General features: G+C 46.7%; 1 protein-coding gene across 3 annotated transcripts; it reads left to right on the forward strand.

Moving 5' to 3' along the window:
- The first annotated feature begins 905 nt into the window (after window positions 1-905).
- LOC103638717 (homeobox protein knotted-1-like 11) lies at window positions 906-9,285 on the forward strand. Of its 3 annotated transcripts, none has more exons than XM_008661553.4 (6): window positions 906-1,445; window positions 1,985-2,105; window positions 8,020-8,210; window positions 8,282-8,413; window positions 8,558-8,694; window positions 8,788-9,285. In XM_008661553.4, exons 1-6 carry the CDS (start codon window positions 1,116-1,118, stop codon window positions 8,825-8,827), a joined length of 951 nt encoding a protein of 316 aa, XP_008659775.1. In that variant the 5' UTR covers window positions 906-1,115; the 3' UTR covers window positions 8,828-9,285. The 3 variants fall into 3 exon arrangements, with proteins under 3 accessions (XP_008659775.1, XP_020399711.1, XP_008659776.1); XM_008661554.4 differs by having other exon boundaries at window positions 912-1,445; window positions 8,799-9,285; XM_020544122.3 differs by lacking the exon at window positions 8,788-9,285 and having other exon boundaries at window positions 8,558-8,698.
- The last annotated feature ends 4,958 nt before the right edge of the window (window positions 9,286-14,243 follow it).

The following is a 14,243-nucleotide window of genomic DNA, read 5'->3' on the forward strand; positions in this document are numbered from 1 at the left end:
CCTCGCGGGAGGTACCAGTCGGGGAGTAGAGTTACAGAGGGTGCTCCGGAGTCGACAGGACAGCTGAGACGTCCCCAGACGACGTAGAGTTGACTAGAGATAAAGTAATAAGTCGAGAAAGACTAATACTAGGGCTAAACTACTGCTACTCCTAAGTCAAGAAAGTAAAGGATTTCATAAATAGATTGATTGGATCAATTTTAGGTGCATTTAAACGGCAGTACCCTTTATATTTATAGGGGAGGTTTGGACCCGTTCATAAACGCTTTCCAACATGTTCCTACGAGGTTAGTGGATAAGTACACGCGGGAGAGGGACTCTCGTCCGAGATCTAATCTAACCGCGGACCGTGCGAACTAAAACCGCAGACCGTCCACATGGTTAAACTGTTCGGCCGTCCCTAGGTACCATAAATGATGCTCAACAGAATGTTAGTGAAATACTCCATTCATTCATAAATATATGACATCGTTGATATTTTTCAAAACTTTGATCACTCATCTTATTCAAATATTTATTTAAAAATATAAAATTTTAAATAACGCTTAAATAACCTTAAGTGAACTTACGATTTTTAATGAGATGATGGTTAAAGTTTTGAAAAATAAGTTAACGATGACATATATTTATAAACTAATATATAAACGGAAAAGGTAGTACGATATATATAAAATCATGATCTCTATTCTTGAATATTTGTCGTTCGCTAGTTTATTTTTAAACTATACCGTGATAACTATCATTTACTCATGTGTTAGTGACGAATTTCTGATACAGTAGTTTCCGACAACATTTGTGTTCTCATCTCATCCAAATCCAAGCATGTTTGCTGTGCAATTCACTCTTCGGAATTGAGTCACGTGCACGAGAAATTAAAGGGAGGGCGCTATCCGTCCTCTACCCCCAAAGCGCGGTCCCCTCCCTTCCCCAGTCCCCACTACCACTACACGCCTCTCGCCGTCGCGTCTTCAAAGCCTCCGCCACTTGACTCCCATCCCCTCTCGCGTGGTCCTTCTCCTGCTCCCGCTCCCGCTGCTCCTCATCTTCTCGCGCCGCGGCCCCCAGCCTTTGCCCGCCGCTACCTCTCTCTAATTGGGCGGCGGCCTGCCGGTCCGATGGCGTTCAACTACCACGACCACGCGCTGGCGATGGACCCCGCGGCGGCCGCCGCGGTTGGGGCGGCCGCGAACCCTAGCTTTGTCTCCGGAGGTGGCATGGCCGGGGGGCCCGGCTGGGAGAGGGAGAAGGCGGCCATCGCGGCGCACCCGCTGTACGAGCGTCTTCTCGAGGCGCACGTCGCCTGCCTCCGCGTCGCCACCCCCGTCGACCAGCTCCCGCGCATCGACGCGCAGATAGCGGCGAGGCCCCCGCCCATGGAGGCCGCGGCTGCGGCTGCTGCGGCGGGCGGAGCACACTCGGGAGGCGAGGAGCTCGACCTCTTCATGGTAAGTACCCATACTTTCTCGTCTCTCTTCCTATTATGGTCTTGCTATGATGAAGCTAATAAGGTTGCCCAGTGGTTCTCTCTTCTCCATGCGGATTTTCTGATTGAGTTTTGGGTGTTCAATTGGATATTTGTATGGCTGGATGGTTCATCCGGCATGCTAAGTATTCTGTAGTACGCATGTGGAAGATTTTGGGGGTGATGTTGGCTAGTTAATTCAAAATGGATTTCCGAATAAACCGAGTTAATTATGCATGCATAGCAAAGGAGCCGCAAATTTAAGTGCAGAATCGACTCATGAACTTTTGATGCTATCCCTTATTACATGCTTTTCGTTCTTAATTGCGTTGCTTCTCTGTTTGCCAAGGTTATCGATAGTGAAGCCGTTTTTGCAACTTTCTTTTTACGTTTAGCTGTACCTCTCTTTTCTTTTTGAAATGATAATTAATCATTTTGTGGCAAGAGCAGGTTGTTATCATTCTCTGTTTTTTCCCTCTTTCGAATGGTTCTAAATTCTAACCTGTCTCGTTTTTCGTCCAGACACATTATGTGTTGCTCCTCTGTTCATTCAAGGAACAACTCCAGCAGCATGTGCGTGTTCATGCAATGGAAGCAGTCATGGCTTGTTGGGAGCTCGAACAAACTTTACAAAGCCTTACAGGTAGCTGAAGCTTTCTACTTTAATATTTTTAGAGGAAAATGCTTTAGCTGCCCCTTTTTGGAGTCTGCTTGATGTACAAGTACAACTCCCTACTTAATATTTGCTATGTTTCATGTTTTGTTCGTATGGTGGTCACAGCAGGTTTCAGTGCAACCTAGGCAGACCATCTTATTGAAATTTCTCGCCACAAATAACGTATTGACCATTCCCCAAATGTTTCCTTCCTTTGGAAATTGACCAAATAGCCATTCTCTTGTTGGTCTTATCAGGTATATGGAAACTACAAACTAACTAACATTAACTAACATTGTTAGTACTTTTTTTCTTGCATTAGAATCAAACCTTACAACTTCACGCTATCGAACCCATTTTTGAATCATTATCTCATCCATGAACCTCATGTTGCAGACCATGCAACTGGTGCTACCTTTGTGAGATAATTTTAACAGTGTTCTCCCAGTCAAAGTTTCCCCTATCATGTCTCTAGACTCTGCTGCAGGCCCCTCAGAACAGTTAATAACTTAATATAGTACACTGTAATGGCTCTATGAAAATTGAAAAATAAGAGAGTACTTGGCCGATTACATCTTGACTGCGCCCTCTATTTTAGCGCTGGTCTAGCCGGCATCGTGCAAACGTCTGACCCCACATGACATCTTCCCCCCCCCCCCCTCGACGAACAGCTCGTCCTCGAGCTGGAACCTGGGGTAGTGCTCGATGAATGTGTCGATGTCTTCCCAAGTAGCAGATGATGGTGGTTGGTCTTGCCACCAAATGAGGACTTGGCGCACGCCTCTGGCCAACTGTGCCTTGACTGCCGCTGCTGGAATTAGAATAGTTGCGCCGTGATGCATAGGCGACAGGGGTGGTGTAGACTCTGGTGGCTGGCCTCGAAAGAGCTTGAGGTGGCCAACATGGAAGACATCGTGTATGTGGGCTCCCAGTGGAAGACGAACGCTGACAACTACTTTGTTGATGTCTTCCATCACCTGATACGGTCATAGAAGCGTGGACTCAGCTTGCCGGTGGTTGCCTGCGGTAGGGATAGGGGGGTACGGTGCCGAACCCGCAACCAGACCCAATCGCCCACCTTGTAGGACAGTTGCCGATGGCGGCGATTGTAGTGTGCCTTGTAGGATGCCTGGGCCCGCTCCAATCTATAGCGCGCGTCCTTAAGCATCTCATCGCGTTCAGTCATTGTCTTGGCCACCGCTTCGGCACGCGTTTCTCCTTGCTCGTATGACCTGATCGTTGGTGGATCACGACCATAGACCAATTTGAATGGCGTATCCTTTAGGGATGTCTGGAAGGCGGTGTTGTAGGTGTACTCCGCTCAGGGAAGCCACCGCAACCATTAGCGCGGCCGATCCGTGTGAAACAGCGTAGGTACATGGAGATCACCTTGTTGGTGGCCTTGGCCTGGCCGTTTGCTTGGGGGTGGAAGGCGATGGTCATGTGGAGCTTGGCGCCGGATAGGGTGAGGAGCTCCTTCCAGAACGCGGATGTGAACACCAGGTCGCGATCGGAGACCAGCGATCGCAAATTCCGTGTAGGCGAACTATCTCCCCAAAGAAGACCTTGGCGACTCCTTCCGCCGAGTAGGGGTGACTAAGGGGTTGAAGTGGCCGTACTTGGAGAAGCGGTCCACCACCGTGAGGATGATAGACTTGCCACCCACCTTTGGCAATCCCTCGATGAAGTCCAGCGTGATGTCGGCCAAAACCAGTTTTGGAACTAGAAGGGGAAGCAGGAAGCCGCCTGGCAGCATGTGGTTGGTTTTGTAGCGCTGGCATGTGAGGCACCCCTTGATAAATTCCTGCACTGTAGCACGAAGGTTAGGGGCGTATAAGTCGTGGCGGAGGCGATGAAGAGTTCGTTTGATGCCCTCGTGGTCGTCATTGTGGATGTCGCCCACTATCTCCTGGAGAAGGGCGAAGGACGACTGAATGTACAACTTGGAGTCAAACGTGACCATGCCATCCACCATGCCCCTTGGCGTCGCACGACGCCCTGTACTGATGTCATCGCTGAGGGCGACTAGTGCTGGATCAGTTATGTGTGCTTGGCGCAGGTTGTTGATGAAGGAGAATCGAGGTGCCACCATGGTGAATGCCAAAACTGCTTCCATGTTGCGGCGGGAGAGGGCGTCGGCGACGATGTTGGTGCTGCCCGGTTTGTACTCGACCTCGAAGTCGAATCCCAGTAGCTTGCCCACCCAATGATGTTGAGGGATGGTTGCCAGACGTTGGTCAAGGAGGAACTTGAGGTTGTAGTGGTCGGTGCGGACGCGGAAATGCCTGCCCCACAGGTATGGCCGCCAATGGCGAACAGCCTGTACGAGGCCAATGAGTTCCCTCTCGTATGCCGCAAGGGAAGCATGTTGAGGGGCCACCGACCTAATGTAGAATGCCAGGGGTCTCTTGTATTGTAGCAACACGGTTCTAAACTTGTAGGAGGAGGTGTCGCACTCGACGATGAAGATCTTGATGAAGTCCGACAAGGCCAGCACGGGGGCGGTGGTGAGTGCCGCCTTGAGCGCTTGGAAGGCGGCTGCGGCAGTGTCCGTCCACCCAAACCCGGACTTGCGTAGCAGTGCCATCAAGGGTGCATCTATGAGGCCATAGTTCTGCACAAATTTGCGGTAGTATCCCGCCAAGCCGAGGAAGCCGCTGAGTGCCCGAACGGATGGTGGTACCGGCCAATCCAGGATGGCCTAGATCTTCCCCGCATCCATGGCCACACCTTCTGCTGAGATGACGTGTCCTAGGTATGTGATGGAGCGTGACGGAGGTGATCCACCTAGGTGGTGCTGTGATGAGGATGTCGTCGAAGAAGACTAGGACGAAACGACGCAGGAAGGGCCGTTGGATCTCGTTCATCAGGGCTTGGAAGGTGGCCGGGGCATTGGAGAGGCCGAACGACATGACGAGGAACTTGTATAGTCCGTCATGGGTTTGAAACGCCGTCTTGTGTATGTCGTACGTCACCTGGGAACATGTGCACCTGGTGATAGCCGGATCGAAGGTCGAGCTTGGTGAAGTAGTGCGCACCATGTAGTTCATCCAGCAGTTCATCGACCACTGGAATAGGGAATGCGTCCTTGACGGTGATGTTGTTCAGCGCGCGGTAGTCGATGCAGAAATGCCATGAACCGTCGGCTTTCTTAACGAGGAGGACTGGCGAGGGGAATGCCGACTGGCTTGGGTGGATGAGTCCCTATTGGAGCAAGGCTTGGCATTGATGTTCTAACTCATCCTTGTGGGTCGATGGGTATTTGTATGGTCACACGGCCACCGGGGCGGCACCGTGCAGCAGTGTGATATGGTGGTCGTGCGTGCGCGACAGTGGTAGACTAGTCGGCTCGGCAAAGATCTGCTGGAACTCTGTCAGTATGGTGTCGAGGTCCCCGTCCGTTGTCCCAGCCGATCCCATGATCCCGTGCCAGCAGACGGCTTGGGAGCCTCGCAAGAACTGCAGGGTGAGCTGACCGAAGTCCCCACAACAGCGGTCCCAGCGTTGCCAGCCATTGGGTGCCCAACACGACATCGTATCCTGCAAGTGGTAGGACAAAGAAGTCGGCGACGAATGGTTGTTGGTCATGCTGAACGTGGCATGTCGATACATGCCGACGCAGGGCACGTGTTCGCCATTGGCGACCATGACGGTCAGCTTGTCGCGTTGTTGGGGGTACAAGTCATGTTGCTGGCACGTTGTCTTCGGCGATGAAGTTGTGCGTGGACCCGGAGTCGAGCAAGGCGTAGAGGACAATGCTGCCCATAGTCATGCGAACCTTCATGGTGGTCAAGGAGCGAACGCCGGCTATGGCATGGAGGGAGATGAGCGGTGCTTCTTGTGGATCGGGCTCTGTGCAATTATCCTCATCTTCGCCGTCATCTAGGTCCAGTAAGAACAGTCGGGGCCATACTTTATTGTGCTCGCGACTGAACTTCTCATTGCAGTTGTAGCAGAGGTCTAGCCGACGTCGTTCTTCCATCTCCGCCTGAGACAACTTCTGGACTGGACAATCTTCAATGATGATGGTGGATCTCTGGGATCTGGAAGGTGCCCCTGTTGGCGCTTGGGTAGCGCGTGGTGTGGGCAGGAGACCTCGGTCGCCCGCGCGCTGAGGTGTGGCCTGTGCTGCGATCTGCTCCAGGTTCCTGGCGAGACTCATGGCGATGGACATGAATTGTGGATTGAGGATCTCGACGTCGAGGCTGAGGGGTGGTTGGAGTCCCGCCGTGAAGAGTTGTACACGCTGGGTTTCTGTGAGGTGGCTAGCACATGGTAGTAGGGCCTGGAAGCAGTCCTGATATTGCACCACTAAGCTCGTGCGGTGACATGTTGCCAGCTCGCCTAAGTGGTTGGACCACAAGGGTGGTCTGAACCGCTGGTGCAGGAATTCGGTGAAGCGGCGCTATTGTGGAGTGCCCTCGTCTTGCTGAATTTGGATGAACCACAACTGTGCGATGTCTTCCACGTTGCAGGAGGTCATCCACACGCGCTCTTCCTCTATGATGCGCTGCTAATGGAAGTAGGATTCACACCGGTTAATGAACACCAGTGGATCGGACTTGCCATCGAATCTTGGGAAATCCATCTTCTGAAAGCGAGGGGGACAATCTTGGAAGTTCTCGCTTGTGTGCTGCATCTTCCCTACTGAGGCGGAAGAATCAGTGCGTCGGTCGTGTTGAAGCTCGACGACGGAGACCTTGAGGGACTCGATGGTGGCGGAGAGCGATTTGATGAGGGTGGCGAGTTCGGCTATGTTGGAATCCCCCATGGCTGGGGTGTCGGATGCGGCAACAGGGATGCGGGGCAGCAGTTGTGTTTGCGAGTAAAGCATGGAACCGGATACCAAGGTGTTATGGCGTGGCTGGCTGTCTAGGGTTGGTAGCGGTGGCGGTGCGCCCAAGCTGCGCAGGGCGTAGCCGCTAGTAGAGGCAGGGTGATGTTTTTCCCCTTGGCTCCCTATGTTGCTGGGGTAGAGAAGAGGAATAGGATATAAATAAATTACTGCTTGATTCCATTACTTGCGCCGTGTAGCTTATATAGTCCTTGATCTAACAAACTTTCCTAAAAACTCTCCTTATCTTATTTGCTAACAATTCTATCCTTATCTATTTGCTAAAAACTCAACAAACTCTACTTGGCCGATCACATCTTGATCTAGACGATTACATCTTGACCGCGCCCCCTATTTTGGCGCTGGTCTGGCCAGCGTCGTGCAAACGTCTGGCCCCACATGACAGTTTCACATTGCTTTTAGGAAAAGAGTAGCAATTGATTTTTCCGCTACTAGCATTTCTTGTTTTGAAAACTATCCAGAATTCAAATTAGTTAATAGGTTCTTTAAGGCAGAAACCCTTGTAGTCGTTTTGAACACAATGCTTCCAAATATACTTTTGAACTTGGTGTTTCTTGGGCACTGAAGTCGTCAAGTGTGCCTTTAGCCAGAGCTAGAAGAAAAATTCAGTAGGTGGTCCTTTATTTTATGCAAAAGAATTATTTGCAAAAATTCAAGGTATTGAACCCACTTGCTACTGCATGCCCACACCTTCTATAGGGCATTAGGTGTCATGCATTCTGAAATACTGTCAATGGCTAAGCACACACTGAAAACAGATGTTGGCCAAAATTACAACCTTTTTAACTCTTTATTTTTCTTCCTCTCTCTCTCTCCTTTATTTTTTTTGCCTAAGTTTAGTGGACAACTGACAACACGGCATCGCAACATTGCCAGACTGAAATATGTTAGCATCAACACTCGTAGCAGTCTACCTACCAGAGTTGTCACAAACTTCCTTGAGTCACAGTCCCTGATGATTAGTCAAGTCCAATTCTATTTTAGACAGGGGCTGTTGCCCTGAAAACATGATTGAAACTTTTTGTTTCTAATATACTCTTCCTGCAGGTGCATCTCCTGGTGAGGGCACTGGGGCAACTATGTCTGACGATGAAGACAATCAGGTGGACAGTGAGAGCAACATGTTTGATGGAAATGAGGGGTCAGATGGAATGGGATTTGGCCCATTAATGTTGACTGAGGGTGAGAGATCCTTAGTTGAGCGCGTCCGGCAGGAGCTAAAGCATGAGCTTAAGCAGGTAATGTTGAAACATTTTTTTGTTTTTGGCAGTAATACACTATTGTCTAAGCAAAAACTTTCAACTTTCAGGGGTACAGAGACAAACTTGTGGATATTCGGGAAGAGATATTGCGGAAGCGAAGAGCTGGGAAACTCCCTGGCGACACTGCTTCTACCTTAAAAGCATGGTGGCAGGCTCATTCTAAGTGGCCGTACCCAACCGTAAGTGAACACATTGATCCTATCACTCCCAGCACCATTCCTAGTTACTCATGAGCATATTATTACGTTGAACACATGGATCCTATCACTCCCAGCACCATTCCTATTTACTCATGAGTATATTATCGTGGACCACTTGTTTAGGAGGAAGACAAGGCTCGACTGGTGCAGGAAACAGGGCTACAACTGAAGCAGATCAATAACTGGTTTATCAACCAGCGTAAGCGGAACTGGCACAACAATTCGGCGTCATCCTCGTCGGACAAAAGCAAGAGAAAAAGGTAATATCACAAGAAACTAGACTAAGCTTCTGCTTCCACATCCTTGACACCTTTCTGGTTTCTGTTTGCTGTATGCTTATGCTTGTAATAAAGGAACACTGCAGGTGATGGGAACGCAGAACCAGCCTGGTAGGGCATGGTCGGGGAACGAAGTTTATGTAAATAATGCTTCTACTGTGAAGAGTTCCATCATATTTGTTGCTCCAGAAAAGACCCTCAGACCGGTGTTTCCTGAACCCATATTCATACAAAGACATCAGACGATGAATAATGTTGCGAGTAGTCAAATAAAATAAATAACTTGTATAGTGAATAACTAGAAACTAGCATTCATCGTTTTGGTATTGTATAGCGCTAGAGTGTAATTGTTTGGTCGGACTGTCTTGTATAATGGTGTAAGGTTCAAATGCATTTTGACCTAGCATTCGATATTGTATTTTGTGATGTTAAAAACCATTGTATTCCGTTTTGTGTTTTATCCGTGGAATAGGGACACTGTTTAGTGTTGCCCTCAATTCGGCCATGTCGTGTTGTCAACTTCATATTAAACTTCAAAGTTGTTTGTATTTAATAAACTTCAAACTTCATATATAACACGAGGTTGTGGTATAGTTTCACGATATGCAATTATTTGTATTTAATAAACAACATATTGTTGAAGATATTATTAGCCAAAATGCAGTATTGATGGATGTCCAGTGACTAGATTTGTCCGTGTGTTGCATTGTCAACTCTTTGATGGTACCAGCATTAGAAGTGTGTGTTGCATTGTCAACTCTTTGATGGTACGGAGTGTAATCGGATCGAATACGGACGGATATCAATGAAATCATATTTTTTTTCATATTTTTAGTCGGATTCGAATTCGAATACGGATAGCTTCGAATACGAATACAAATACGGATGTTCTCGAATACAAATACGGATAGTCGTGGATCGAATACGGAGCTAATCGGACACGGATAGCGTCGATAACGAATATTTTTGTCAGATATCATGTAAGACACCATTCCACACATATCATAGGTGTAATCATTTAGCCCCTCCTTTAGTCCAAACATTTTTTTAGGATTATATGTGCACATATGCTATACCTCCATAAAAATCCATGAATTTCTAAGGCTATTTTGAGTATTATTAATTTCTTTATGTAGAAAATCATTAAAATACAATTAAATTCATAAAATATTGAGAACTATGATATGTGGTTTCACGTGTTATTATGATATGTGGTTTCACTTATTATTATGGTGGTTTCACATGTAATCATTATGGATTTCACAAATAAGTGGAAATGAAATGAAATAATTGATGACATCTTGTGGTTTTTATGGTTCAAACATTTTTGAGGATGCTATATGGACATGTTACTCGTACGCCAAATTTCGTGAATTTCTGAGACTATTTGTATATTATTAATTTCTTTTTACAGAAAATCATCAAAATACATTTAAATCCATAAAATATTATAGTATCGACCAAAAATTATAAATAAGTTATCAAGACTAATAAAAATTCCATAAGAAGATAACCTCCAGTCTCTACATAAAAATGAGAAAGTGAAGTAAAGGTTATGTTGAAACTTGGATACTTAATCTGATTTCACGTGTAACTCACACAACAAATGTAAGAAAATAAAAAGAATCACTTGCATCTTATGGACTTTATGGTCCAAACATTTTTTAGAATTTTATGTAGATAAATGTTAACCCTTCGTCAAATTTTATGAATTTCTAAGGCTATTTGTGTATTATTAATTTCTTTCTAAAAAATCATCAAAATGTAATTAAAATCATAAAATAATCTAGTGTCTACCAAAAATTGCAAATAAGTTACCAGGACCAATAAACATTCTATTAAAGATAATATAAAGTCCCTATGTGAAAATGATAAAGTGAAGTATTGATTATGTTAAAATTTGGATAGTTAAGGTGATATCACATGTAACTCACGTAACAAGTGAAAGTGAATTAAAAGAAATATTGGCAATCTTTAGATTTTATGTCCCAAACATTTTTTAGGATGCTATATGGGCATATATTGCTCCTCCGTCAAATTTCATGATTTTTAAGACTATTTGTGTATTATTATAATTTTTTCTACAGAAAATTATCAAAACGCATTTAAATTCATAAAATATTCCACTATCGACCGAAAATTGCAAATATGTTACCATGAACAATAAACATTATATAAGAACATAACCTCAAATCCCCATATGAAAATGATAAAGTGAAGTATTGATTATGTTGAAACTTGGATATTTAGGGCGATTCCACATGTAACTATCTGAATATATGAAATCTGAAATCTGGTAAGATATCTAGGTAGATGTCCGAATATCCGAAATATGAAATCCGGATAGTTATCCGAGAAGATATCCGGATATCCGAAATTCGACAGATATCAGTCATATCATATTCGTATCCGATAACTGAACTGTACTATCCGAATTCGAATCCAAAATCCGAAAAAACTATCCAACCGAATAATTAGCTTCTTCGGACGATCGGATGGTCAGATAATATCCGTACCGTTTACACCCCTAATGGTACCAGCATTTGAAGTGGCAACGGGGAATTTTCCACCGGATTTGGACTCTATCCCCATGAAACTATACCCATCCTAATATCCATACGGCCATACCCATCGATGGGTATAAGATTTATCTCATATCCCTTCCTATTAGCTAGAATTAAGTTAATCAGGAGATGGATAAATTATTTATTTTGTCAAAACAATACGAGTCATAAAATATTGCATCATGGTGAACATAAAATATTCTTTGAATTATTGCACATGTTTGAATTAGTTTGAATTTGAATTGAAAACCATAGGGAAAATAAAATAGAAAAGCCATTAGAAATTCCAGAGAAAAAGAAAAAACCAATTCGGCCCAACCAGCCCATCTGACCCAGCCCCGCGCGCGTGCGCCCACGCCCGCGCGCCCGCCGTCCCTGACAGGCGGACCCCGTCTATCTGCGCCAGCCCGCACTCGTGCTCTCTTCCTCCTCTCTCTCCCTCGCTCACTGCCTGGTGGTGGCGGCCTGTCGGTGTCAATTCGTCCGCGCTCGTGGCCGCTCTCGCTCGCTGCTCGGTGGGACCTCCCTGTCAGCAGTTGACCGCCTGTTCGTTGTGCACCCTCGCTGGTCCGCGAACCCCGCCTGTCAGCCACTCCCCTCGTCCCTAACCTCCCACCCTCGCACCCGCCATGGACGCAACCACGTTGCATGTTTCCCGGCCACCTCCGCACGCACCCGACCTCCTTTGAGAGCCCACACCCACTCACTCACTCCCCTCGCTCAGTTGCGCACCCAGCCGAACACTCTCGCCCCCTCTCTCGCTCTGCGCGCACCCAGGGAGTTCCGCTGCCGCTCACCATGGTCTAGCGCCCGTTCTACGGTCGCCATCGAGCCCTCGCCGCGCCCGTTGCCTCGATGAGTTCTGCCTCGTCGTCAGCAGCCCGGGACACCCCTCGGTTCGCCCCCTACCCCTCTGTTTCGCCCGATCCGCTCATTGGAGTTCGCCCCGTGGAGTCAGAGCTCCGCCGCTGTCGATCCGAGGCGTCCCTGCGTCCCCGTCGTTGCCCCGGTGCTCCAGTGTTTCCTCTCGAGGTGAGCAACCTCCCTGCGCCCCTATTTCTCTGTTTACTGCCCTGGTCTTCGCGCGATTGCTCGCCGGAGTAGGTCTGCTCCACCGTTGGGCCACCCCGCCGTGTTCTGCGCCCTCTGGTGTCGTTGTGCCCACGGTCGAGTTCGCCATGTCGCCCTGAACGTGCCCGAGTCTTTCCCCAAGCCCCTAGAGCCCCGCCGTGGTCGTCCCTCTCATCTCCAGCGAGACCTCACCACGAGGTCGAGCGGTGCCACCGCACCCAAGACCGGTCGTCGGCCATTGGATCTCGGACGTACATCCGAGATCTGGTGATCTGGATCTAATTAGAACCAATCTAATCTCAATCGTCTGATGCAAATCCAGCCGCTCAGACCTGCTCCCCTCACCTGCACTCTGTCGCTGGGCCTGACCTATCAGCCCTACCTCAGGTCGCTGACACCCCGAGCCCACCTGTCAGCGCTCGACACGCATCCGCGCGCGCTTGTTCGCGGGATCTGATCTCGGCCGTTGATTTAAGATCTAACGGCTGAGCAGGCCCGATACCCCTTCGCATGGTAAAATTGCTAAAGAACCCCTTAGTTTTCTGAGAATCAACCCGTCGTCCTTAGGTTTTGCGCGCAGGCCCTTGAACTCTTATAAACAGACCCCTGGCCTTTTAAATAATCACATAATTGGATCTAGTTTTATATTTCAAACTTTAAAACTTGTTTATTTCATATCTTTTTCATATGAAATCCAAATTTAGTGGTTCAAATTGCAAAATATTCATAGGAATATTCTCTGTTCAAATAAATTATGTTTATCCACAGTCTGTGTACTTTAATTTCATGTATAAGCTATAGGTTAGTGTATGTAGTAATTAATTTATGAAATAAGAAAATAAAAAGGAAAACCCTAAGGCTACTTAGGTGTTTAATTTTGTGAGATTAATATTATGTCATGTATGAAGTTATCCATGTTATAATTTTGTGTCTCACTAAAATTAGTAGAACTAAACTATGTAATCCATAATGTTTAGGGAATCACTAATCTTCAAGTGTACTAGTCCCTAGCATTTAGGTTTATCTTGTGTGTTATAATGTCTTGTCAAACTAGTGTATACCTGATTGCAAATATTTGGTGTGTTGTTCATTTGTCTCTTTCCAAATGTATTGAATGTATGATCGCTTTATTTAGACAACCAACAGCTCGTGGTTTCTGAGTGTGTTGCCGAAGATCTTCCTGAGCAGAAACCTAGTGAAGGCAAGTGTCTAACCTATTATGTCCTACTTACTTTATAATTCACCGTCCCTCATTACATTATTGAAACCTAAGGATTGACTAGTCTGTATTTACCTTATCTTTGTTTACCTTTTGGGTTATCATGGTTAGCTTTATACTATTGCTTTACTTTAATCAATGAATATGATGTGAATACTTATGATACGATGATGTTATCCCGATGAAGATCCTATGATACTTTAGGGGACTCAGGCCATTTTCCTGAGTACCTCTCCGTAAGGACCTGTGTGGAGAGTGACAACCTGGGATAACAGTGCAACCATGAGGGTGGAATGGGATGCCCTTAGCTGATTAATTAGAGGAACCTAGGGTGTAGTTGGCTTCATCGTAGGGCCGTCAATGGGTTCAGGCACAGTACTTGCTCTGCTGAAGCTGGTTGCAGAGGTTCTTGATTTGGTTTTGTTAGTCACCCTTCCACTGGGGAGAGGTACTATGTTTATCAAACCGGATAAACTTAACGGGCGACTATGACCTCTGGGAAATCTTTGTAAAAGCTATGTAGTGAGACCCTGCTAGGTCACCTTGGGAGTGATCAATGAAGAGTCATGATCTTCAGGCAGAATGGGAATCACGACTTGTGGGTAAAGTGTGTGTCCTCTGCAGAGTGTTAGAAACTGGTATATCAGTCGTGCTCACGGTTAAGAGCGGTCTTTGGA

The sequence above is a fragment of the Zea mays genome, chromosome 9 (assembly GCF_902167145.1).
Source record: "Zea mays cultivar B73 chromosome 9, Zm-B73-REFERENCE-NAM-5.0, whole genome shotgun sequence".
Classification (NCBI taxonomy): domain Eukaryota; kingdom Viridiplantae; phylum Streptophyta; class Magnoliopsida; order Poales; family Poaceae; genus Zea; species Zea mays.

Bases quoted from the DNA above. Each gene is read 5' to 3' on its own strand.
- LOC103638717 (XM_008661553.4), top strand. From the start codon at position 1,116: ATGGCGTTCAACTACCACGACCACGCGCTGGCGATGGACCCCGCGGCG. The intron at 2,106-8,019 runs GTAGCTGAAGCT...CTCTTCCTGCAG, and splicing joins AACTTTACAAAGCCTTACAG to GTGCATCTCCTGGTGAGGGC. The intron at 8,414-8,557 runs GTAAGTGAACAC...CCACTTGTTTAG, and splicing joins CTAAGTGGCCGTACCCAACC to GAGGAAGACAAGGCTCGACT.